Genomic DNA, 26,518 nt, shown 5'->3' with positions numbered 1-26,518 from the left:
GAGGTGTGGGTGCTGAACAATTGGCCTGTTGGCCCAAAGCATGTGCTTGAGGACTGTCTGGGAACCCATAGCGCCCCAAAGTGACAGGGTTGGGACCTTGGCCCAGATTGGTGGCCATGATGGTGTCGCAACACAGAAGCAATGACAAAAGTGGATTCTGAGGGTGGCAGTGGTGGGCTTGGCCCCGGGGAAGAAGAGGGCCGCCCCATGGGATCCTCTGGGAGACCAGCTTGGTGGATTGTCCCTGGAGCCTGTCTCAGTGGCACCTGCACAGATACTAACTCTCTACCCGAATTTTGGAACAGAAGCTACTAGTGCTCGAACAGCAGACTTTATTAGTATTCACAATACTAGTATTAGTATTCACAATGAAAGCACACACAAATAAAGCATTTATCAAGGAGTTATTAGAATTCTTCAAAGATTTAAAAATCCTTGGTTTTCAAAGTTGAAACATTGCAAAAACAAACATCCATGGGCTTGGAAATAGAAATTACAGTTAACCATTGTCAGTGGAAATAGAACACTACTTTATATGCATCCCTTATTAATGAGGTGCACTATTTTTGCGTGCACCACTTGTTAATGAGGAAGATAACAAAATGAAAATTTCCTTAAAATTGATGATATAGCTATAGAATGTATAAACAGATATTTTGAATTGTATATAGATCTTAAAGTCACTTTTGATTTCTTGTATGATCACCACAATTTACAGGAAATAACAGAATAAACATTAAAATGCCATTGCATAAATTTACACTTAAAATTAAATTCAGACTTAAGTGGAACTAATTCATATGAAGAATTAAACCTTTTCATTAATTGCTCCATGAGAATCATCAGCTCTAGATGTGCTAAATTTTGTATTTTAAAATAACTAATCAGAAATATACCCCAGTGTTGTCACAGGGTATAAAATAGCCTTAAAGGAACAAGGAAAGTTGCATCAGAGAAAAGATCCTTGTCAAAATTAAATACTAACAAACATTGTTTGCAATCTTGCATTTCTGTCAAGCTATTTATACCAGCTTCCACTGTATAGATTGAAAGTAATATTGCTAAAAATATACATTCTGATGAGTTCATGAGTTTGCAGAATGAGTCAGAAAAATCACGTTACTCATGTATTGTTATTTATTAAATTATGACACAATATATGTTTTTGTTTTCACTTTCACTTTTCACTTTCACACATTGGAGAAGGAAATGGCAACCCACTCCAGTGTTCTTGCCTGGAGAATCCCAGGGACGGGGGAGCCTGGTTGGCTGCCGTCTATGGGGTCGCACAGAGTCGGACACGACTGAAGCGACTTAGCAGCAGCAGCAGCAGCATATGTTTTTGTTTAACTTATAAGTTATTGTTTATCACATACCACAATGACTGCTAGTATGTTTTTTTGAATTAATTTTTATTGGAGTACAATTGCTTCATAGTATTTTTAGTTTCTGCTATTCAGCAAAGTGAATCAGCTGTATATGTATATATATATCCCCTCTTTTTTAGATTTCCTTCCCATTTAGGTCACCACAAAGCACTGAGTAGGGTTCCCTGTGCTATACAGTAGGTTCTCATTAGTTATCTATTTTATACATAGTGTATATATGTCACCCACTTCAGCATTCTTGCCTGGAGATTTCCATGGACAGAGGAACTTGGCAAGTTACAGTCCATGGGGTCGCAGAGAGTCGAACATGACTGAGTGACTAACACACACACACACATGTATGTCAATCCCAATCTCCTAATTCATCCCACTGTCCTCCCTTCCCCCTTGGTATCCAGAAGTTTGTTCTCTATGTCTGTGTCTCTGTTTATGCTTTGCTAGTATTCATCTGTACCATTTTTTTAGATTCCATATATAAGCGATATTATACAAAATTTGTTTTTTCTTTCTTACTTCATTCTTCATAACAGTCTCTAGATCCATCCACATCTATGCAAATGGCACTATTTTGTTCCTTTCTATGGCTGAGTAGTAGTGCATTGTGTATATGTACCACATCTTATTTATTCATTCTTCTGTTGATGGATATTTAGGTTGCTTCCATGTCCTGTCTATTGTAAACAGTGCTGTGGTAAACACTGGGGCACTGGGGTACATGTATCTTTTTGAATTATGGTTTTCTCTGGGTATATGCCCAGGAATGTGTTGCTGGGTCACACGGTAGTTCTATTTTACATTTTTTAAGGAACCTCCATAATGTTCTCCATAGTGGCTATACCAGTTTATATTCCCACCAACAGTGTAGGAGGGTTCCCTTTTCTCCACACCCACTTCAACATTTATTGTTTGTAGACTTTCTGATGGTGGCCATTCTGACTGGTGTGAGGTGATACCTAATTATAGTTTTAATTGCCACGTCTCTAATGGTTAGTGATGTTGAGCATCTTTTCATGTGTTTGTTGGCTGTCTGTATGTCTTTTTTTGAAAACTGTTTATTTGGATCTTCTGCCCTTTTTTTCCATTGAGTTGTTTGTTTTGATATTGAACTGCTTGAACTCTTTGTATATTTTGGAGATTAATCCCTTGTCGGTTGCTTTGTTTGCAAATATTTTCTCCCATTCTGAGGGTTGTCTCTTTGTTTTATTTAGGCTATCCTTTGCTCTGCAAACACTTTTGAGTTTAATTAGGTCCCATTTGTTTATTTTTGTTTTTATTTTCATTTCTCTAGGAGGTAGGTCAGAAAAGATCTTGCTGAAATTTATGTCGAAGAGTGTTCTGCCGATGTTTTCCTCTAAGTGTTTTATGGTGTCTGTCCTTTCATTTATGTCTTTAATCCATTTTGAGTTTATTTTTGTGTATGATGTTAGGGAGTGTTCTAATATCATTCTTTTACATATAGCTGTCCAGTTTTCCCAGCACCTCTGTGACAAGACTGTCTTTTCTCCATTGTATATTCTTGCCTTCTTTATCATAGATTAAATGACCAAAGGTACATAGGATTGTCTCTGGGCTTTTTATCCTATTCCATTGACCTATGTATCTATTTTGTATGAGGATCATAGTGTCTTGATGACTGTAGAGTCTGAAGTCAGGGAGCCTCATTCCTCCAGCTTCATTTTTATTTCTGAGATTGCTTTGGCTGTTCAGTGTCTTTTGTATTTAGATACAAATTGTATAATTTTTTGTTCTAATTCTGTGAAAAAAAAAAAAAACATTGGTAATTTGATACAGTTTGCATTGAATCTGTCCAAGCTGACTCTGACATGACCCCAACGTGATCAGCTTCGACAGATTCAATGCAAACCCTGTCAAATTACCTGGGTTGGAAAAATCCCCTGGAGAAGGGATAGGCTACCAACACTGATATTCTCGGGCTTTCCTGGTGGTTTAGATGGTAAAAAATTCACCTGCAATGGGGGAGACCTGGGTTTGATCCCTGGGTTAGGAAGATCCCCTGGAGAAGGGAATGGCTATCCACTCCAGTAGAATTGCTTGGAGAATTCCACGGACAGAGGATCCTGGCAGGCTACAGTCCATGGGGTCACAAAGAGTTAGACACGACTGAGCAGTTTTCACTTTGCATTGAATCTGTAGATTGCTTTGAGTAGTATGCTGCTATTATTATTTTAACTGATAAAATGATGGAAAATATGCTTAAATTTTAGTATTTTTAATGTCCTTTCCCCCCACCCCCGCCACATCTTCACTTTCATTGTGTAGCTGATCCCAGCAGGGGAACTAGTCGGTCTGCTCAGCTTTCTGCGGCTACCTCTTGGCTGCCTTTTCTATGCCTGCTACAGAATAGTGTGAAGTCCCATAGCATCTCTGCCCTCACACATGTAGCTCTTTTGAGTTTTTTAAAGGGACTTTGGTTACTGATGATGAATAAGAAAGAGAGGGAAGACAAGGCCAGGCTTCTGGTCAGGACTCTGTCCTCTTTTGTTTCTTTGCTCGGCTCTCTTGCCTCTTGGGAGAGTCAGAAGCATATGTGGCTGATAGCTCCAAAAGCACAGATGGCTCTTGGTTGCACCGAAGCCTGCTATCAGATTCATTCACCTTTTAGAGTATCATTCCTGGGTCTCTTGAACACTCTTATTATAGGAGTTGAATTGAACAGCAGTTTTTCCCTAGTGAACTTGCATGGCCCAAGATGCCTGTCACCATGGATTCTTCATGCAGTAGAATTGACTGAATTATCCTGGAACCAAGAATAGCGACTAGAGAGAGATGCCAAGTCATGGCATCTCTGACACAGGGAATGGGAAGAGGAGGTCAATCAGTAGGTGGAAGAGAATGCACACCTCCCTGAGCCAGTCATCTGCAGGTGGATCTTTTTATTTAAGAGGCATAGAAAAAAATTAGTAAAATATCACAGCATCTGTGGTAGGCAGAATAATGCTCCCCCCACCAAAGATATCCCTGTTCTGGGCCCTGGAACCTGTGAATACATGAATTTGCATGGCAGTGGGGAATCACAGTTGAAGATGGAAATAGGGGTGCTTCTCATCTGACCTTAAAACAGGGAGATTCTCCTGGACTATCTGAGTAGCGCAGTGTAATCACAAGAGTCCTTAACAGTGAATGAGGGAAGCAGAAGAGGAGGGTCAGAGAGAGATGTGAACGTCCAGGCAAGATTAGAGAGATGCTCTGTTGCTGGCTTTCAAAGTGAAGGAAGGAGAACAAGAGCCAGGGAAGGAGAGCCCAGCCGCTAGAAACTGGAAAAGGCAAGGAAACAGATTCTCCCCCAGAGCCTCCAGAAGGGAACACACACTTGCCAGCATCTTTATTTTAGCCCAGCGAGAACCACGTCAGACTTCTGACCTGCAAAACCTGTGAGACAATAAACTTCTGTTTTAAGCCACCCAGTTTGGCATAATTCTTTACAAGAGAATTGAAAACTAATCCAGAGACCTTGAGTGTTTATATTAAATGCATGGGCTTTGGAATTAAATTGCTTGGGTTTTAGTAAGTAGCTCTGCTACTTATTAGATATGTAGTGGGAGAAAGTGATAGACTTTTCCAAGTTTTGGTCTCATCCTCTGATGAGATTATCACCTCATGGCTGTGTTCTTAGGTATGTTGTTGTTCAGTCCCTCAGTCATGTCCAACTCTTTGTGAGCCCATGGACTGCAGCATGCCAGGCTTCCCTGTCTGTCCTTCACCATGTGTCGGAGCTTGCTCAAACTCATGTCCATTGAGTCTGTGCTGCCATACGACCATCTCATCCTCTGTTGTCCCCTTCTCCTCCTGCCTTCAATCTTTCCCAGAATTAGGATCTTTCCTAATGAGTCGGCTCTTCGCATCATGTGGCAAAAGGATTGGAGCTTCAGCTTCAGCATCAGTCCTTCCAATGAATATTCAGGATTGACTTCCTTTACAATTGACTGGTTTGATCTTGCAGTCCAAGGGACTCTCAAGTCTCCAACACCACAGTTCAAAAGCATCAGTTCTTTGGTACTCAGCCTTCTTTATGGTCCAACTCTCACATCCATACATGACTATTAGAAAAACCATAGCTTTGACTATACGAACCTTTGTTGGCAAAGAAGTGTCTCTGCTTTTTTGTTTCTCATAGCTTCTCTTCCGAGGAGCAAGTGTCTTTTAATTTCATGGCTGTAGTCACAATTCGCAGAGATTTTGGAGCCCAAGAAAATAAAGTCTGTCACTGTTTCCGTTGTTTTCCCATCTATTTGCCATGAAGTTCTTAGGTATAAATTAAGGCAAAGCTTTTCAGACATTGCCTGATAAAGAGAATGTGTTTGATCAGTATTAGCTTAAAGTAGTGGGTATCTAATCCTGGGTGGGATTTTTAGCAAGAGAGGACCTCTCACCTCTCTGATTCCCGTGGAGTTCACTGCCCCGGCTTCTGTGGCCCCTACTGCTGCCATGTTGACTCTCGTTCCTCTGGGGCCTTTGTACCCAGGTATGTCCTTGCTGGGGCCCACTCTAGATTTTTCCTAATTTTTCCTAATTTTTTATACTAATGTTTAAATATCTTTTAAAAAATAAAAAATGTAAGTATTTATAAAGTGCTATCTCTGGAGGTATTGATCATTGATAATGACCTGTCTCTTGTAGTGTCTATAAGGCCTTATGCTTTCTGCCATGCCCTGCACTGTGCCTTTTGCTGACAGACCCCAGAATTCTAAGTTGGTTGAGTAAACAAGGAGTCCCCGGGAACTGCCTTTTAATGGTCGAGTTTTGGCATAAGTTAAATGAATAAAATCCAGCTGGGAAATATTTTAGGCAGTGAGAGCTCCCAAGGGTCCTTCGAATCAAGCCAAATTTTACAGAGTATTTGGCCTCCTTTTCTGTCTACTTGTAAACGGCCCTGGAATGGCCATTTTCTAAGGGGGATATTTGCAGAGAAGAGTTGGCAGTTTTCTTCACAGTTCCTAGAGCAGAAAAGTTTGTAGCTTATGACTAATGTGTCAGAAGAACTTTTCTGCAGTGGGGAAGCCTTTCATTTCAATGTGGGTGCCATGGTGAGACCTTCTAAAGGCATTTGTAAATGAGATTATCTGGTAATGAGATCACCTGCTGAAAAATCATTTCCATTCCACAAAAATCACATTAGGTACAAGTGACAATTCTAAAAATGTACATAAAGCCATTTGAAATAAAGCTAATAACTGGATTTCTGAAATTATTGGTTGCTATGAGAATGGAAAAAGTCAATTATGAAATAATTGCACGAAGTACTTTGTTCCATATAATGCACTGGTCTGTGAGAATTCTTATTTTTGTGTCTGTATTTGAAGTAAAAATGATTTTTAATGTGATTTTATTTTTTTTAACTTTTTTTTTTTTTTTTTTTGGCTGCTTGGCATGTGGGATCTTAGTTCCCCAACCAGGGATAGAACCCATTCCCCCTACATTGTAAGTGTGGAGTCTTAACCGCTGGACTGCTAGGGAAGTCCCATTATCTTATTTGAACGTAATTAGTAAAGATGCGCAAAATACAATTGTTTTCCATCACTGTCACACATCCAGACACTTGTCATAGTTGTAGCATGGGTTCTGTGCTTTGCTTTGCTTCAGGATGTGATCTCCCTCTGGTGGTCAGTGTTAAGAAAGTGACTGGCTGAAAGTAACTATCCAACTTCTTCCCTTTGCCGTTTTACTGAAGCTTAAATTTGGAAAGCATCTCGAGAGTTCTTTTATTCTGCTCCACTAAATACAGATCAGGTTGTGTATATAATATTTTGACCATTTCAGCAATATGAGAAGTATCATATGAAATGATAATCAGGAATGATACCCTAGCAAAAATTAGTCAATCAATCTGTAGCCTTTCACCTATGGCCATGGCAAAATCAGTTTTGACTATTACAAAGCCTGACTTGATTTCTGTATCTCTGTGGCCTATTTTTGGCATGCCTCAACCAGCCTTAATTGCCATGGTATTTTCCTTCTACTCTAGATAGGTTCTGGGCTGAGTGCAAAGTTTATTTAGCCCACACTATGTGTCCATTGCTCTTTTAGGGCCTATGGCTATAGCAGAAAACAAAACAGACTGAGTCTCTGCCCTCCTAGAGTTTCTGTCCTGTGACACAGTTTATAAAGACATAAACCATAAAGGCTGATATCATTGACTTCATGTATATGTAAAACTTTTCTATAACTGAAGACTGAATTTAAAAAACCAGTAAATGATGGTCTAGGGAAAAATAACTGAAGCAGATGGAGTTTCAATAAATCAATAAGGAAGAAAACCAATAGAAAAATGTGCCAAAGATACAATTAGGAAGAACTTTTTATTCCTCTGTAGTAATAATTGGCAGAAGTGAGATACCATGATTTCAAATTTACCCAGTTATAGACACGAGCAAAGGATGCCTTTTAGGAAAGAGGAGCCTACCAACTGGAATTCCCTATGAATTTCCACAGCCTGTCAGGTTGTGAAGGTCTCAGGCTTAGTTCTCCCCTCTGGTGCCAACAGTGTCTGTATACTGAGTACGGCTGCCATCTTGTGCTTCTGCTTGGCAACTGCACGTTCCATATCCTTTTGAAAGGTGGGAGAAAATGGACATTTCCCCAGGGACAGCACCCCCAGGTGAGTAACCCATGCACCACTGGATGAAACTTGTGTTATAACATTTCCCAGTATTAACTTAAGCACAGGAGGTTGATCAGTGGAGTATTTTTAGAGACTACATCACTACTCGGTTTGCAGTATTGAGAGTTTATAGTGACAGGCACATAGTTTTTGACTCTTTTTAGTTGGAGAAGGCAATGGCACCCCATGCCAGTACTCTTGTCTGGAAAATCCCATGGATGGAGGAGCCTGGTGGGCTGCAGTCCATGGGGTCGCTAACAGTCGGACAGACTGAGCGGCTTCACTTTCACTTTTCACTTTCATGCATTGGAGAAGGAAATGGCAACCCACTCCACTCTTCTTGCTTGGAGAATCCCAGGGACGGGGGAGCCTGGTGGGCTACCGTCTATGGGGTCACACAGAGTCAGACACGACTGACGTGACTTAGCAGCAGCAGCAGCAGGGGTAAAGTAGACCTTTCTCTACTTGACTTAGGTCTGACCTTGGTGCCAGATTGTCATTCATTTCTAGTTCCTGTTTGTCTTTCCTGAAATTACAGCCTCTCAAACTCTCTTCTCTTCTGCCTTGGCTCATTCCACTACTCCCCACTCTCCACCATTGACTGGATCGCTGTATCTTGTGTACAGGAGACATTATTCCTGTTTACTGTTTACAAAGGAACATCTGAAGATTTTGGAGAAAACTTTCATGTTTTCCCCCTCCCTCTGAGCTCTTGGGTACTGTGTACCCAAGTCTTCTAGTCTCAGTAAGTTGGCAGCTATGACTGTGGAATGCAAGTTAATTAAATTGTGCTTATATTTAGTTTTAGGCAAGGTTGATTTTTCCATGTCAGGTTTAGTCTGTGTGGCTTTGTTATATATAATACCGGTAACCAGGGATACTAGGAGAGATTTTACCAAGCTGTGCTGTGAAGGACATGCAGAGAAGAAAGTGGAGGAAGCATGGGAGAGAGAGTTCAGGGACCTCTGTGTTCCACCAGCATGTAAATCTTTTAAGAAGACACAAACGATTTAACAGTGAAAGTCAACTTTCCTGGAGCAATTGACTTCCTTTTTTTGGTCTATGAGCCAAAGAAAAGTTAGTAATTCTAATGTTGTTATATTGGTTCCTATGGGTGTTGATCTCTTCAGACAATGCTCTTTCTCAGTTATCTTGGTTGTTAAAATGAATGACATTGCTTTCACTTCCAGGTCTAAGTGGGCAGCATTATATCTGCAAGGTTGGCGAATAACACGCTCTAGTTATTTGCAGGTTAACTCTTTAAGCACAAGGCATTTTTAAACACTTTGTGATGGCTGTCTTTGGGAAGTGAATTACACACTTCCCAGCCTTAGTAAACGGAACACAGTGGATTTTACATGATTTGGTGCCTGGCACTTTACATCTGTTACTGATTAGTGTATACTCAAAGACAATTCCAAAACAGGTAGAATTCAGATAAGGAAACTGAAGCCCCCAAAACTTAAATAACTTGGTCAAAGCAGCACAGGTAGCCTAATTTAAATCCAAGTTTGTACCTTTTCTACAAAATGACTTTTCTTTTGGTACCGTAGGGTCACTATTATGAGTAATTGCATTTCTTGTCTGTAGACCCAATCTATATCAGGATATTAGAATGAGTATTTATGAATTAATTTTCTCACAATTTTCTTTTAATTCTAATAGCATTTAGAATTGAAGTGACCTGATTATCAGGGGTGGTTTAAACTTGAAGGGTCAGGTAGTTAGAAGGATCTAAGTTTTCCCAACTCTGCTTTGACCCAAATGATGGAATATGTGCTGTTCCCATGGTCTCCTGCGTGGGGGCAAGTGAATAGTTTGCTATGATCAGTTATGAGGATGGAGAGTAGAGAGGGTTTTAGGCAGAGCTTTAACCCAGGGGTTCAGAGTCTTGCATCCGGCTACTAGCAATCTGATCTGCCAAATTGATAGATCCTACAGTATCTTGAAGATAATGATAATGTTTGGAATACTCTGTTACAGTAATTAACAATGATTAACAGTAATGGAGAATAGGTGGGAAAGTGGTATGGTACAGTCTTCATGGGATTGGAAGTGAATCTTTAGACTCTAAGGTAGAACTGTAATCTTTTAAAATAGAAGTATAGTTGATTTACAATGTTGTATTAGTTTCAGGTGTACAGCAAAGTGATTCATATATATATATATAATTTTTTTTTTACAGTAGTGTAAATCACTTAGTCATGGCTGACTCTTTGTGACCCCACAGATTGTAGCTTGCCAGGCTCCTCTGTCCATGGGATTCTCTAGGCAACAATACTGGAGTGGGTTGCCATTCCCTTCTCCAGAGGATCTTCCTGACCTAGGGATCAAACCCAGGTCCCCTGGATCACAGGCAGATTCTTTACCATTTGAGCTTTGAGCTACAGGGAGTCTCTCTCTCTGTATATATATATATAAATTTTTTTTTCAGGTTCTTTCCCCTTATAGTTTATTACAAAATATTGAGTATAGTTCCCTGTGCTGTGCTGTAGGTCCTTGTTGATTATCTGTTTTATTTATAGTAGTGTGCATATATTAATAGCAATCTCCTAATTTATTCCTGTAATCTGTTCTTGAAAGATATTTTTTCAAAGTTTGTTCCTTGGGACTTTCTAAACATGTGTATGTTTACTTCTGGGTTTCAAGTCCCTCAGTACTGCAAAGTCATAGGTAATTTATTCCAACTTTTAGATTGTCAGTACCTAAAATGGACAAAGGTAAAAGAAACTGGGATTAAAAACAAATTTGGTTTGAGTTGAAACTGGCATTTGCACACTATGAATTTATAAAATGATATCAGTTCAGTTTGTATAGTTCAACAATTAAGAAAAATACCTGCAATGACTCTTCAATCTGATTATTTTTCTATGTTTGTCTTTCTTCTAGATGTTGTGACTGAGTTTGCACATTTAATAAAGATCTGAAAAATGTTGATATGTATAACATTTTAGATACTACCATAAGCATACACAAGACTGTTATTTTCTTTCCAAGTCATATATAATCTCCTTTATTTCTCTTAGGTTATATGCATGCATTAACTCTTTTATAGAAGACATCCTACCTTTGTTTGAAATTTGTCAAAGGTAGTGTGTATGGTGTACCATCATTATCAGTTTTATGATTCATAATGAATAATGCAAAATGTGATTTGAGACAGCCATATATTTGAAGAAAACCTCAAAAATACTTTGAAGTACCACTAAGTGAGAATTCCTCATGTATAAGATGTAGGTTTTATTTCCCAAAGCAAGTTTATAAAGTATAACTCCCCAGCGTTTATGTTGGAGTAATTATCTCTGAATTTAAAAATCTCTCCCTGCCTGATAATAATTTCTGACAGGAGGGTCAACTATAAACATTGAGTTTCGAAATTTTTTATGTTCTTTAGAAGTTATGTTACTGCATTTATTTGCAGGAAATAATAAATAGCAGAGTTCTGTCATATATCTTATTTTCCAGTGGGTTTTTTTATTTTTTACAAATTGGCTCTTAGAGTCCTATTTAAGACTTTTAGACCCTAGAACTTGAGGTAGTAAACTTGTATATTCTTTTAATTAGACAATACTTGTTTGAAAGTTGTTTCTCTCATTTCAAAAAATTTCCTTTCTCTTCTTTTCTCCCTTTCTCAACTGTTGAATGAATAGAGATTCCTTTTCAAAGAGTTTCTTCAGACTTCTGCTTGGCGGTCTATTTCTGCCAGTCTCTGACCATAAAGCTTGACTTCCTGCTTTTTACTCTGCTCTTTCTTTACTTTCTCCCCTGTCTAATTAGATTTAAAATCTACTGGGCAAGGTTTTGTCTAACTTTATTTTATATTGTGATTTTACTTGAGATGTTGAGTGATGACATGAGCTGCTTTCTAAACTCTATTTCCATCCCTTCTCCTATCAGAATGCTTCCAGTTACAAATCTATTCCTGTTTCCTGCTAATGATTTTTAGATAATTTTACAATGACTGGTTTTTTTTCCAGAATGATAGATCTTTCATGCTGTTTGACAGGCAATAAGTATACTTAACTCTGATTTTCAGAAATTTAAGGTGAAGGCCACCTGGCAGAGTTTCCATTCAGTCAAAGCATAGCTTTATTTCAGAGGGGGAAAAAATGAGTCAAGGAGTAACTCAGTCTTAAGGACATTTAATTGGGGGAGTTGTTTTGAACTTGCTTTGAACATTGGTTTGGCAGAGATGGTTTCTCACTAATAAAAACAAGTTATATAATAGGCACTGAGTTGGACTGTAGTGAGGGGATTGGTTTTACCTTGTCTTTGGAGCAAGGTGTTTGCCGCAGATCATAAAGGAGGAAACTATGTGGCACTTCTATTTTTAGAATATCTAAGTTAAGAACTCTTTAAGTGCATTTATACAACAGGCTGACCACCTAAGATAGACTACCTTGGAACAAAGATGTTGAAAGGTACTAATGGAAGCATTTGCTTCCTCTGAAAATGAATGAAAAAATCTGTGTAATAGATGTGTGTGTTATCATCTGTGCATTCTCAGAAAAGGGAGAGCAGCCTTGAGGAGACAATGACAGCGGAGACTGTGTGGTCACCCAGGGCAAGGCATAATGGGGGAAGTGTGTGAAGGGGTAGAGACATCTCCCAAGGTTTGGAAGGGGCCGGGGCTTTGGCCTGTCCCTTATGTAGCAGGGACTGGTGAGCACTTGCTGGGGGAAAGGACAGGGCTCAGAGAGGAACAGCTCTGTGGGGCAGCCAGGAAAGCTGATATCAGGGGCCGGGGCCCTGGCATGACTGTGGTGTGGCAGTGACATGACAGAGCATCCTGTCTACCATGAAGGCTTAGCATCATGAACCCCTCAGCCGTTCTCTAAGGAATTAAAGCTAAGCCCCTTCCTCTATTCTTAATCCTTGTACCACCTAAGGAGGGAGAGGCCCCCTGAAGCATGCCTGAGTAATATTTCTTTGCACTCTTTTGAGTGGGGAAGTGTGTATTAATTTGATTTAGAAAATTAGAGTGATGCGGCATTTCTTGCCCCATAGTGTGAGGGAGTTAGACCCGCACCCACTGCACCTTCAGGAAGTGGCTGCTCTGAGCTCTCTGTGGCCCTAGGTCTCAACTCTCACGTGTATTTCTCCTGTTTTAGACCTTTCCTGAACTCCCCGCCTCCCACACCTGCCCTACTCTGAAGGTTACTTATCTTGTGTCCCCTTCTTTCAAGTTTAAGTAAAATGAAAAATCAAACAGTCTATAATTAAATTCAGGGCTAAGTATTCATCGCCAAGAAAATGAAGTAAAATGTAAGCTCTCTCAGACATGAACACTTAAAATCTTAAGGGTGAAGGGGTTTTCAAACTTGTTTTTGGCATCAGAAATCCATTTCAGAGGAAATTATACATAGACTCGAATACACAAACCAGGCAATGGTAGAACTCTCTGGTTGAAGTGGAGGAGGGTGACTCAGACACCCCTTCACCCATGATGTGGCCCCAAATTCCCTTTCCTTGGTACCCTGGAGTTCATCTAAAAGCCACCATGGTAGCCCAAGGAATGGGTACTGTGGGAGAAGGTGTTGGGAGAATGTTAGACAGACTATCACAGGTCAGTGGGGAAGATCATTTTAGGTAGAAGGGCCTTTGATACTCATTGTTCTAACATAGGAACAGATGCTGCTCAGAGGCCAGACTTGTCCATGGGTTTGAGTGACTGTCCTGCTAGAACACAGAGCGACTCTCATATTTCACCAGCAGTCTATTCCTCTAGCAGTTAAAAGGACAAAATTGTAGGATACCTATTGCTTACCCAGGTAGAACCAATAAATAGGAGCAATCATGCAGTCCTGCTGGGCACCTTAAATTCTCAGTCTTCATTTATTCATTTAACAAATATTTAATTCCACTCTAGACTCAGTACACAACGGTGAGAAAAACTGATGAAGCTCCTTCTCTCAAGGAGCTTACATTCTAGAAAGGAGAGAGTATAAGCAAACAAATACATATCTTCTGCTAATATCAATTATATGAGTCATGAAATAATAGGAGTTCATTGGATAACTCCTGATGGGGCTATTAGAAGTGACTAGCACATGTACCCCACATTTAACAGGTGTCTAATAGATGAAGAAGAGGAAGGAGAGAATGAGAAGGATGACTTACCTCGGAAGATAGATACTTCTGAGGAAGTCACATTGCAGTAATGGGGTTAAAGGGACAGGCAGCTATAAGACAGCCTCCATCCCTGAGCTCCTGTATCTCCAAGAGCGGTCATAGTTTATTTGACCTGTGGCAACCTGGAGGCAGAACTTAATACCACTCCATGCTCCCTGCAAAGAATGTACTCACACAAAAGCATTAAAAACCACATTTCTAATGATATTGATGAACCTATTTGCAGGGCAGGAATGGAGATACAGACATAGAGAATAGACTGGACGTATCAGAGGAAGGAGAGGGTGGGAAGAATTGAGAGGGTAGCATTGACATATGTACACTGCCATGTGTGAAACAGCTATCCAGGGGGAACCTGCTGTGTAGTACAGGGAGCTCAGCCCAGAGCTCTGTGATGGAGGGATGAGGGTGGGTGGGAGGGAGGCTCAATGGAAAGGATGTATGTATACTTCGGTTGTTTCACATTGTTGTACAGCATAAACCAAAACAGCATTGTAAAACAATAATACTCCCATTTTAGAAAGCACATTTCTTTTTTTGCCCCACTTCCCTTGTAGTCTACTGCCCTCTTCTGGAGCAGAAATGCTATCCTTTCATTCTGAGTTACTCTCCTTTCATCCTTTCTCGAACGTATGCCATCAGCCTTTTGTTCTCACTGCTCCATTGAAACTGCTCTTACCTGTGTCCCCATTTCTCAGTTGCATCTTACCTGACCCATCAGCAGGTTGCTTCTGGTGCAGCAGATCACTTCCTCCTTTTTGATATCTTCTCCTTCACTTGGCTTCCAAGATAACACATCATGTGCTGGGTTTCCTCCTACCTCCTTCTCAGCCTCTTTGCGGGCTTCTCCTCTTCCCTGTAGCCGTTACCCGTGGAGTAGTTCAGCCCTCATTCATCTTCTCTGCCCCATCTCGCTGAGTCTCCCTTTTCTCTCTCTTCACTAACCATTCCCCTCATGATCTCATCCAGGCATTACTGGCTTTAAATTGACTTGCTGATGACTTATACTTTTATAGTTGTAGTCCTGTCCTCTTTCCTGGTCTTTGAACTTATGTATCCAGTTGTCTCCTCAGCATTTCCGCTTGGGCGTCTACTTGATATGTCAGACTCAACATGTCCAAATTGTAACTTCTGATTTTTTTTCCCTGTAGTCTTGCTCCTTCAGTTGTCTTCCCCATCTCAGCAGATGGCAGTTCCTGTTGTTTGGCTGGATGGAAACTTAAGGCACCATTGGCTCTTGTCTTTCCCTCACAACTCTCATCTAATGGGCCAGAAAAGCTTGCTGGTTCTACTTGCAAAGTATGTCCAGCATCTGATGATGTCTCGGCCTCTCCACCGTTATCCCCTCTGAGCCCCCATCATCTCTTTTTGGATTAAATCCAGTAGGCTCCTACCTGTTATCCCTACTGCTTCCGTGGCTTCTCTGGAATATTTTCAGCACAACAAGCAGAGATCCTTGAAAACATAAGTCAGACCATGCCACTCTTCACTCATCAAGTCACTGCGTAATGACTCTTACTGTCTAAGCTACAAAATCTTTCAAAGCCTTATGTTCAGACCTTCGCTTCTTCTCTGCCCCATCCCTTGCTTCTTCACCCCTTTACTGTCTCTGCCTTAGCCACTTGGTCTCCTTGGTGTTCCCCATACCTGCCAACTGTGTTCTGGCCTGACGGTCTTTGCTTCCGCACTGAAATCTTCCCCTGAGATTTCTTTAACTCCCTCCATCTTTGAAGGTGCTGTTCAGATGTCAACTTTCAATGAGGCCTGCCCTGGCACCCTAATTAACTTGGAGGCCTGTCCTACCCCACGCCCACATCTGCTGTCTCTCTGTTGTACTCTTTTTTTCTTCATGGCCCTTATCATAGTCTAGCCTAATATATAATAATTTTCTTATTTATTATGTTCATTGATATTATATTCTCCATAGAATATAGTCTTTACAAAGCAAGGGATCTTCCTGTATTCATGCTCCTAGAAAAGTGCCAAATTGGTTAAATAAATGAGTGGAAAAAACTTAGAAAGCAACATAATCCTTGTCAATTCCATATAGCAGATAGGGGAAGTGATTACACCTCCCAGCAATAACTTGAGTCCCTTTAGATATTTCTGTTTTCCAAAGGGTCTTCTCTACACTGCACCTCAGGGAGATTCAACCAAGTTTTTAATCTCTCTCTCTCCCCCAAGACACTGCTCGACATCACTGGCTCCTCTCTCTCTATGGGGATCTCATTCTTTTCATACAGAACTTTTTGTAATCCATCCATACCTACTCTAGATGTCTTGAAAGTGGAAGTGTGAATCGCTCAGTCATGTCCGACTCTTTGAGACCCCATGGACTGTCGCATTCCAACAAAAGGAAGGGCCTTCCAGTTCATATGACTTAGAAGGCAGAGTAAAGACAAAGTTAATTATTGAGCACCCACTTGGATTTCCTGTCTCCTTTCTCACCTCTTGGGCTTCTGTCCCTGGGTTGGAAAGATGCCCTGGAGAAGGAAACGGCAATGCACCCCAGTATTCTAGGATGGGAAATCCTATGGACAGAGGAACCTGGCGGGCTACAGTCCCTGGGGTCACAAAGAGTGGGATACGACTTAGTGACTAAACAACTACAACTCTCATCTCTTATCTTTCACCCCACCCCTTTTATCAACCTATTATAAGGAAATACAATCCTCTCTCCAAGAAGTATTCTTGTATCACCTTATTCTTTTACATATGGTCAAATAGCTTTGTAAAAGGTTAGAGCAGTGGTGGTTTATAGAAACTTAATTTTGAGCAGCATATGGAATGAAGGGCTGACAAACTCTCAGTCAGTATAGGCTCAGGTGATACTGCTGTTGTGTGCCAGGTTGTTTTTCTCTTCAGAGGTAGAGTTGAACTTGAGCGTTAGGCTTTAAGCAAGGACTCAAAGGCATGGTGAATGAGGATACTATTCAGTCAGCGACCAGTGAGTAATTTCTGAAAAAAGACTCTAAAAGTTAACAAGCAAAGTAATGAGAGGATTTGCTGATATACATGCTGTATTACAGACAGAGAGACCTGAGAGGGCTGGAAGCAATTGCAGAAAATCTGAAGTTTGTTTCAGGCTGTAGGTGTTATTTCAGCAGTTTGTTATCAGAAGCAAAAAGATTGAAAAGAGTGGATCATCCTCGGGGGTATATACTCTTCAGAATCCATGAGATTCTGAAGTCCAAGTGATTCATAATTGTCCTCTTCATTAGGATATGTAAACTAGTATCTTAAACAATTTATCTTTGTATACTGCTATTAGTGTATTAACATTAATTGTCATGTGTGTAAATGGAAGTAATTTTGCTGATGAAATATCTTTAGTTAGTAAAATTTTTTTATTAGATGATGGTCAGTAGACTATATGCTACATGAAGGTGAAGTCATTTTGTTTTCTTTACTGCTGTATCTGGCATTACTGCTAGAGTAATGGTTAGCACATAGGAGCTAGTAAATATTTTCTCAATCAATGAATGAACCTGCCATTGATCTAAAGTCCAATTTATACACTGTAGAATTATAGATGACGTTTATTAAAATGATGTCAAGATTGGATAGCATGACTTCACCTCTGAGAATATCCCTTTGTCATCTTAAGGACTCAGTCTAAAGGCTATTAGAAGATGATTATTATAAGACAATGACATTTATGGTTGAAAAATCTCTCCAAAAACATGTTAAGAGCTCTCTCAGGGTGTTTTCCAAAAAATTGAGAGCTCACAAAGAATGTCATCTCATTTAGTCTAGTTTACCTGAAGGACAGATATTTATCTTTTGTTTAGAAAGAAAAAGGCAAGTTTGAGTTTTTACCTGAACCTGGTACCCTTGAACTGAGTGCCTATCAACTGTGCACAGAGAGTGGCTGTGGTGTGAAGGATTGGGCCCAGGGCCCGGACCACACGACTTGGGTGTTTTCATGTATTCTTAGCTCCATGGCTTTGGGCAGTTGCAGTCTTAACCACACAATGCTCTAGTTTCTCTGTTTGTAAACTACCACTTACCCTGAGGAAGTTGTGATAGAATTCCTACTTGTGTAATTGATGGAGCTCTTTGGAACTTCTAAATGAGATATGTCTGAAATGTTTTGCTATTTGAACTGTTTTACACAAATACAAACAGTTTTACACAAAAGTGAAGATTCTGAATATAGGTTCAACTCTGTGCGACCCCATAGATGTCAGCCTACCAGGCTCCGCCATCCCTGGGATTCTCCAGGCAAGAACACTGGAGTTTGCCATTTCCTTCTCCAGAATACAGGTTAAGAAGACATCAAACAGAAAGAGAATGTACAAAGCTGTCCTAACTGTACAAAGAATATTGATTAATGAAGCTGTGAACATCCAAAGGACTTGCAAAGGGAGAATAAGAATAAAGAAACAATTTTCAGTGTCTTGAAACCATGGACAGCCACTTCTCTGACTGAGAAACCACACAAAAGTCAGTTTCTGCTGAATCAACAAAGACATGGGATATCAGTAATCAAAACATGTTAGCAATGCCATGTTTTAAATTTGATCCAGATTTTATAGAACCTTACACAAGAATGGCTTTATTGGAGTAAAATATATGGGGTCTTAGAGATGAAGCCTAGATGTAAGGAGCTATTTAATGTTGAACTTTAAGCCACATTTCCCAAGGAATCATTAAACCACAATGTAGGGAATGCAGTCATTCTTCTGAGGGGTTGAAGCAGCCTTAGCTGCTGAAATGCAAACAGATGGAATTTCTGCACTTTATAGTGTAGTACAGAAACTATCTCACGATAGGATGCACACTTACTCCTTGAAAACGTTCTCTTAACCCTACAGAAAGGCTATTGTATAGACTGGCCAGTAATATCTTTACTGTTTTGGTTTTTCATTTTATATCTGGTTTCCTGTATAGTCTTGAGGAGTTCCTGTCTGTAGCTAGAGTAGTGCAGTTCTGGGCTGAGTCCTCTCAGTTCAGTTCAGTTCAGTTGCTCAGTTGTGTCTGACTCTTTGCGACCCCATGAACCGCAGCTTGCCAGGCCTCCCTGTCCATCACCAACTCCCAGAGTCCACTGAAACTCATGTCTATTGAGTTGGTGATGCCATCCAACCATCTCATCCTCTGTCGTCCCCTTCTTCTCCTCTACGACTCTATAAAACTTAAGCTTGTTGCATGTCTTGGCAGTTGAAATCCATAGATGCCATTTGTATTGATTTAGAAATCATGGGATATAATGAAAATCCAGATTTTCATTGTTGATATTGTGAAGGTTACACATGAATTAGCATCGTAAGAAACATACCAATTGACTGGTACTTAGTGTTCAACAGGGCTTCCCTGGTGACTCAGATAGTAAAGAATCTGCCTGCAATAGAGGAGACCCAGATTTGATCCTTGGGTCAGGAAGATTCTCTGAGAAGGGAATGGCAACCCACTCCAGTATTCTTGCTTAGAGAATTCCATGGGTGGAAGAGCCTGGCAGGCTATACCCATGGGGCTGCAAAGTGTCGTGTATAACTAATTGACTAACACATTTGCACTTTCACTTAATGTTCAACAAATTGAAACTCTGATTTCTTCATAGCATTGCAAGATAACCCATTAATTGCCTTTTTCCTTTGCCTTGTGGCATTATATTGTGCTCCATTGAGATGGACGTGACTTTTTCCCTTTAATTAAGAACCTCCTGAGTTCCAACCACTCTGCTGGGGAATGTGGAATATGTGAGCGTCATGGACCTTACTGCCTGGAATGTTCTGTCTGAAGTTTTCTGTATTTCAGTTTCTGAGTTAAATGTTCTATATTTCCTATTTCCCTTTAGTTAGACAACAAGATTCATCTCATCAAGGAATACATAGTTCAGGGAATGGTGACAGTGGCCAGGCAGGTGACCATAGGCTGATCCTGCTAACTTTTGTGAAAGGGAGAGATAAATATTTTGGAAGCTTATATTTATTTTACCATTACTCTGAATTGGGAGCTCATGAAAATAAGTTGAATTTTTCTCTGATTATAAACATAAGACATGATCATTATAAGAACATTTGTAAAATACAGAGTAAAATACAATGAAGAAAATAAAAATTACTTGCAATTTTAATACTAGAGATAATCATAGTAATCTTAGATGTGTTAATACTTCTTTCTAGGCCAAATTGTATTATGCTTTTTTAGAACCAGATGATGTTTTTACACTTAAATTATCTTGAACTTTGGCCCAGGATATTATTTTTTGAAATATAATTTTCACTGGCTGTAGTGGTATCCCTTATTATGTAGTACTAAAATTTATATAACCAATCTTCTATTATTGCATAGCTGTTAGTTCAGTTTTCTTCTTATAAACCATGATGGTATTAATACCCTTAAATATAAAAACCTGGACTTATTCATAATGATTTACTTTGTATGAAGGCCAAGAAATAAGATTGCTGGGTCAAAGGTTATTCACATTGTTCTTTAAAATATGTATGTTCTACTGAGTTTAAAAAAATAGGGTGTGTGTAATTAAAACCTTTCTAATCCCGGGAGTTGGTGATGGACAGGGGGGCCTGGCGTGCTGTGATTCATGGGGTCGCGGAGAGTCGGACACGACTGAGCGACTGAACTGAACTGAACTGAATCCCTGGTGGCTCAGAGGTTAACACGTCTGCCTCCAATGTGGGAGACCTGGGTTCGATCCCTGGGTCGGGAAGATCCCCTGGAGAAGGAAATGATAACCCACTCCAGTATTCTTGCCTGGAGAATCCCATGGATGGAGAAGCCTGGTAGGCTACAGTCCACAGGGTCGCAAAGAGTTGGACACGACTGAGTGACTGAACAGAACAGAAAAGGCATTTGATGCAAATTGCTAAATATTGAAGTGTATTTTAACACCCATCTTGTTGAATTAAATTGTCCTTTGAGTAATCGTCTCCCTTAGAAAATTCTGTCTAGCTTCTTCTCCCACATTTTGTGTCTAATGTAATTTTGAAATAATTGAATATTTGTTGAATTTTGAGAAGAAAAAGAACATAATACTTAAAGCAAAGAATACCAAAGCACAACTGTGTTAAGGAAAAGAAAAGAAAGAAAATATTATCAGCTAATGTTGTTTCACATTCCTTATGCCAAAATAGACTCTGACATTTTTAACTGGCATTTTTATTAAGGCAAGTAAATAAATATATTTCAGTACAAGGCATAGGGTCTCTATGTCTGTGTTCAAGCACATATCAACTATTTGTAACTAACTTTCTCTGCATGACATTGAGTGTTGTAGAAGGATTTTAAATGTTTGTTCAATAAATTTCACTTCAAAATAATTTTCAGTTATTAAAAAAAATACTCATTTGGTATCTTTCCGCACATAAGTTATGCAATAGACGAGGCTGCCCTCTTGTGCTATGAAAGCCCATTGGTGAATTTCCTTTCACTTTTCTCAGGCAAACACTTTGTATTCTTCTCAGGTCATTTTACAATTAATATTCTGGAAAGCCAGAGAGGAATTGGTGACAATGAAACTGAGGGAGTTGGGAAACACATCTGTTGAATATCAAGAGAAGGTTTTCTTTCTGTTATTTCTCCTAATTAAAAAAAAAAAAACCTCTTATTTATTTTGATGCTGCTTTTCTGCCTCTCTCCTTTTTTTTTTAGTGCTCTGCAGAGGGGGCGAGAGCTTTCTGTGCACCAGTGGCATCTGCATCCCCAGGAAATTGCAGTGTAATGGCTACAACGACTGTGACGACTGGAGTGACGAGGCTCATTGCAGTATGTGGCAGGCGGTGGGGGGTTGTCTGCGGGGACGTGGCTTCTTTTCAGGGGCCTGGAAACCAGAGCATTCCATTGTCTAGTCCTGACAACTGCCCGGCGCTTGGGTGGACTGCTGTTAGTTTGCTTTTCTTTAGTGAGCAAAGTGTTTATCTTCCCCCGCCCCACATGACAGCTGCGTGTTTGCACACCTTTCAAAAGCCTGATTCCATTAGGAACTTGACAGCTAGATGTGCTTTGGAAAGGTCGGGCTCAAAGTGTTTTTCCTTCAAGTATCTGAAAATTGGAAAAAGGCTTTTCATTTATTTTCTTTGGTTGAGGATTTTTGTTTTTGTTTTTGTTTTTAAAGTTCTAAGAGTATAAAGGTCAACTTTTTTTTTTTAAAAAAAAGAAGGATATTATAAACAGTGCCGCAATGAACAGTGGAGTACATGTGTCTCTTTCAATTCTGGTTTCCTCGGTGTGTATGCCCAGAAGTGCGATTGCTGGATCATATGGCAGTTCTATTTCCAGTTTTTTGAGGAATCTCCACACTGTTCTCCATAGTGGCTGTACTAGTTTGCATTTCCACCAACAGTGTAAGAGGGTTCCCTTTTCTCCACACCCTCTCCAGCATTTATTGCATGGAGACTTTTGGATAGCAGCCATTCTGACTGGTGTGAAATGGTATCTCATTGTGGTTTTGATTTGCATTTCTCTGATTATGAGGGATGTTGAGCATTTTTTCATGAGTTTGTTAGCCATCTTTATGTCTTCTTTGGAGAAATGTCTGTTTAGTTCTTTGGCCCATTTTTTGACTGGGTCATTTATTTTTCTGGAATTGAGCTGCAGGAGCTGCTTGTATATTTTGGAGATTAATCCTTTATCAGTTGCTTCATTTGGTATTATTTTCTCCCATTCTAAAGGCTGTCTTTTCACCTTGCTTATAGTTTCCTTTGCTGTGCAGAAGCTTTTGATTTTCATTAGGTCCCATTTGTTTATTTTTGCTTTTATTTCCAATATTCTGGGAGGTGGGTCTTAGAGGATCCTGCTGTGATTTATGTCGGAGGGTGTTTTGCCTACGTTCTCCTCTAGGAGTTTTATAGTATCTGGTCTTACATTTAGCTCTCTAATCCATTTTGAGTTTATTTTGGTGTATGGTGTTAGGAAGTGTTCTAGTTTCATTCTTTTACAAGTGGCTGACCAGTTTTCCCACCACCACTTGTTAAAGAGACTGTCTTTTGTCCATTTTATATTCTTGCCTCCTTTGTCGAAGATAGGGTGTCCATAGGTGCGTGGGTTTATCTCTGGGCTTTCTATTTTGTTCCATTGATCTATATTTTTGTCTTTATGCCAGTACCATACTGTCTTGATGACTGTGGCTTTGTAGTACAGCCTGAAGTCTGGCAGGTTAATTCCTCCAGTTCCATTTTTCTCCTTCAAGATTGTTTTGGCTATTCGAGGTTTTTTGTATTTCCATACAAATTGTGAGATTATTTGTTCTAGTTCTGTGAAAAATATTGTTGGTAGCTTGGAAGCAACCTAGATGTCCATCTGCAGATGAATGGATAAGAAAGCTTTGGTACATATACACAATGGAGTATTTTTCAGCCATCAAAAAGAATGCATTTGAATCAGTTTTAATGAGGTGGATGAAACTGGAGCCAATTATAGAGAGTGAAGTAAGCCAGAAAGAAAAACATCAATACAGTATACTAACGCATATATATGGAATTTAGAAAGATGGTAACCTGGACCCTGTATATGAGACTGCAAAAGAGACATAGGCATATAGAACAGTCTTTGGGACTCTGTGGGAGAGGGTGAAGGTGGGATGACTGGGGAGAATGGCATTGTAGCATGTATATTATCATAAGTGACCAGTCCAGGTTCGACGCATGATACAGGATGCTTGGGGCTGGTGCACAGGGATGACCTGGAGGGAGGATATGGGGAAGAGGGAGGTGGGAGGGGGGTTCAAGAAAGAGAACACATGTACACCCGGGGCGGATTCATGTCAATGTATGGCAAAACCAACCAATATATTAATGTAAGGTAATTTGCCTCCAATAAAATAAATTAAAAAAAAAAAGAAGGATATTTTTAATAGGAACTTTTTTCACCCTTATGATTTTTAACATTCGTGACACAGAAGACGCAAGATGTCTTGCTTGTTTATGTGTCCTCTCAGCCTGGAGAGAGTTAAGGCATGAACCAACTGTTCTGCGTCTATGGATCGGTAGATTCAGCCTTTATTTATTTATTTTAAAGATTTTAATTTTTATTTATTTTTTTATTTTGATTTTTATTTATTTATTTTTTAATTTATTTTATTAGAGGCAAATTACCTTACATTAATATATTGGTTGGTTTTGCCATACATTGACATGAATCCACCCCGGGTGTACATGTGTTCCCTTTCTTGAACCCCCCTCCCACCTCCCTCTTCCCCATATCCTCCCTCCAGGTCATCCCCGTGCACCAGCCCCAAGCATCCTGTATCATGCGTCGAACCTGGACTGGTCACTTATGATAATATACATGCTACAATGCCGTTCTCCCCAATCATCCCACCTTCACCCTCTCCCACAGAGTCCCAAAGACTATTCTATATACCTATGTCTCTTTTGCAGTCTCGTATACAGGGTTCAGGTTACCATCTTTCTAAATTCCATATATATGCATTAGTATACTGTATTGATGTTTTTCTTTCTGGCTTACTTCACTCTGTATAATAGGCTCCAATTTCATCCACCTCATTAAAACTGATTCAAATGCATTCTTTTTGATGGCTGAAAAATACTCCATTGTGTATATGTACCAAAGCTTTCTTATCCATTCATCTACAGATGGACATCTAGGTTGCTTCCATGTCCTGGCTATTGTAAACAGTGCTGCAATGAACATTGGAGTACATGTGTCTCTTTCAATTCTGGTTTCCTCGGTGTGTATGCCCAGGTGTGCGATTGCTGGATCATATGACAGTTAACATCCTCCACTTTCTTATCATTGATTTGGTTAGCCGTTTTGACCAAAAATGGTGGTTTGTCCAATATTGTATGTGTTTTCTTGAACTGCCTTACAAAATACCACAGGCTGAGACTTAAACAACAGAAATGTATTTTCTCACAGTTCTGGGGGCTGAAAAGTCCAAGATCAAGGTCTGATAGGGTTCAGTTTCTGATGAGAGTTCTGTTCCTGGCTTGCAGGTAACTCACATATACCTGTGTACTCAGAAAACCTCTTTGGGGAGAAAGCAAGAGGAGGAGAAGGGGAGAGGAGGGAGGAGGTAGGGAGGAGAGAGCTCTCGTGTGTCTCTTCTTCTTCTTATAAGGGTATCAGCTCAGTTGAATTAGGGTCCCACTCTTCTGATCTTTATCTCTACTTCACAGGCCTTGTCCATCATGTTGGGGATTAAAGCTTCAACATGTTGCTGAAACTCAGCCTCTGTTCACTGGTACAGAATACAAACACAGAGACAGACTTTTAGGTGAAATAGAAAAGAGTAGCTTTAATTGCTTTGCCTGGCAAAGGGGGCCTCGGAGCACTAATGCCCTGTACCATGTGACCCACCCCGGAGTGGGTAGTGAGGAGTTTTATAGTGTTCAGGACATGATCAGCTCATGGATAAGGTCTTGGATTGGTTGGCATCAGGTAAGTTTCAAGCCTTATCAACCTTCTGGTTTCATCCAGTCTAAGGTCTGTGTTCTTGCGGTCAGCAGTTTTCATCTGGAGGGGGTCTGCTTCCTGTAAAAACAACTTATGAGTGTGTGTCAGGCATTTATCTGTATCTTTCAGGGAACTGGGAGTTTGGTGATTGTGTTATGTGACAGAATTGTAGTCTAAATTGATACCGGTTCCCCAGCCCAACAGCTGTTGTTTCTACATTTTCACATTTTCCAGTATTAACTCTTGAGTCAGACAAAGACAAGGGCACAGGGCTTGTACATGGTTTCAAACCTATAAATTTTGGGAGGACACAGTCTTTCAGTCCACATCAAATATATATTCAGATCTCAAATTGGTTTGCAATTATGCAGCAGATAAAATGGAAAAATTAGCCTCAAGAATACATTGCAGGATCTGCCTCCAAAACAAGCCCCTATGCAATGGTGTTTGAACTGCTTTTTAATGGTTATATGACCAGCAATTGTTACTATGGGAAAAGCTGTGTTTTCCTTCCTGTAGGAGTTGCCAAAGCTTTATAAGAGCTCCTCTCAATTGCTTACCTCAATTGAAAGATTCCTCTGGTGTGTTTGCCAGGTGGGCCAACTCTTCTTCCATATGAAGGCTTCTAGGACATTTATTTGCCATAACTTCTGAAAGGCAGTATGTTGTGGTAATATTTAGTTAGGGTCAGTATTTCTCAAACTGGTATTCCATAGTACCCGAGTCTTGAAAAATGCCTGGGAAAAAAGCCTGAGAGATGATGTCTGTCAGATCTCAGTTGCTTCCGTAGTGTCCAACTCTTTGTGACCCCATGGACTGTATGTAACCCACCAGGCTCCTCTGTCCATGGGATTTTCTAGGCAAGAGTGGGTTGCTGTTTCCCCCTTCAGGGGATCTTCCTGACTCAGGGATTGAACCCATGTCTCCTGCAGCTGCTGCACTGGCAGGGGGATTCTTTTACCACTAAGAAACTTGGGAAGCCCTGATCTACTTTCTAGAGAAT

General features: G+C 40.1%; 1 protein-coding gene across 1 annotated transcript in view; it reads left to right on the top strand.

Annotated features, from left to right (window-relative positions):
* CORIN (corin, serine peptidase) overlaps positions 1-26,518 on the top strand; it is a 279,559-nt gene that overhangs the window by 157,036 nt on the left and 96,005 nt on the right. The window contains 1 exon segment of the mRNA XM_088836324.1: positions 21,754-21,867. Within this exon segment, the coding sequence (XP_088692450.1) occupies positions 21,754-21,867 (114 nt within the window).

Source organism: Moschus berezovskii, chromosome 5, assembly GCF_049115385.1.
Source record: "Moschus berezovskii isolate FMDL1 chromosome 5, NW_MosBer_1.0, whole genome shotgun sequence".
NCBI lineage: Eukaryota > Metazoa > Chordata > Mammalia > Artiodactyla > Moschidae > Moschus > Moschus berezovskii.
The sequence above is the reverse complement of the archived record's forward strand: the minus strand, read 5'-3'. Positions and strand labels throughout refer to the sequence as shown.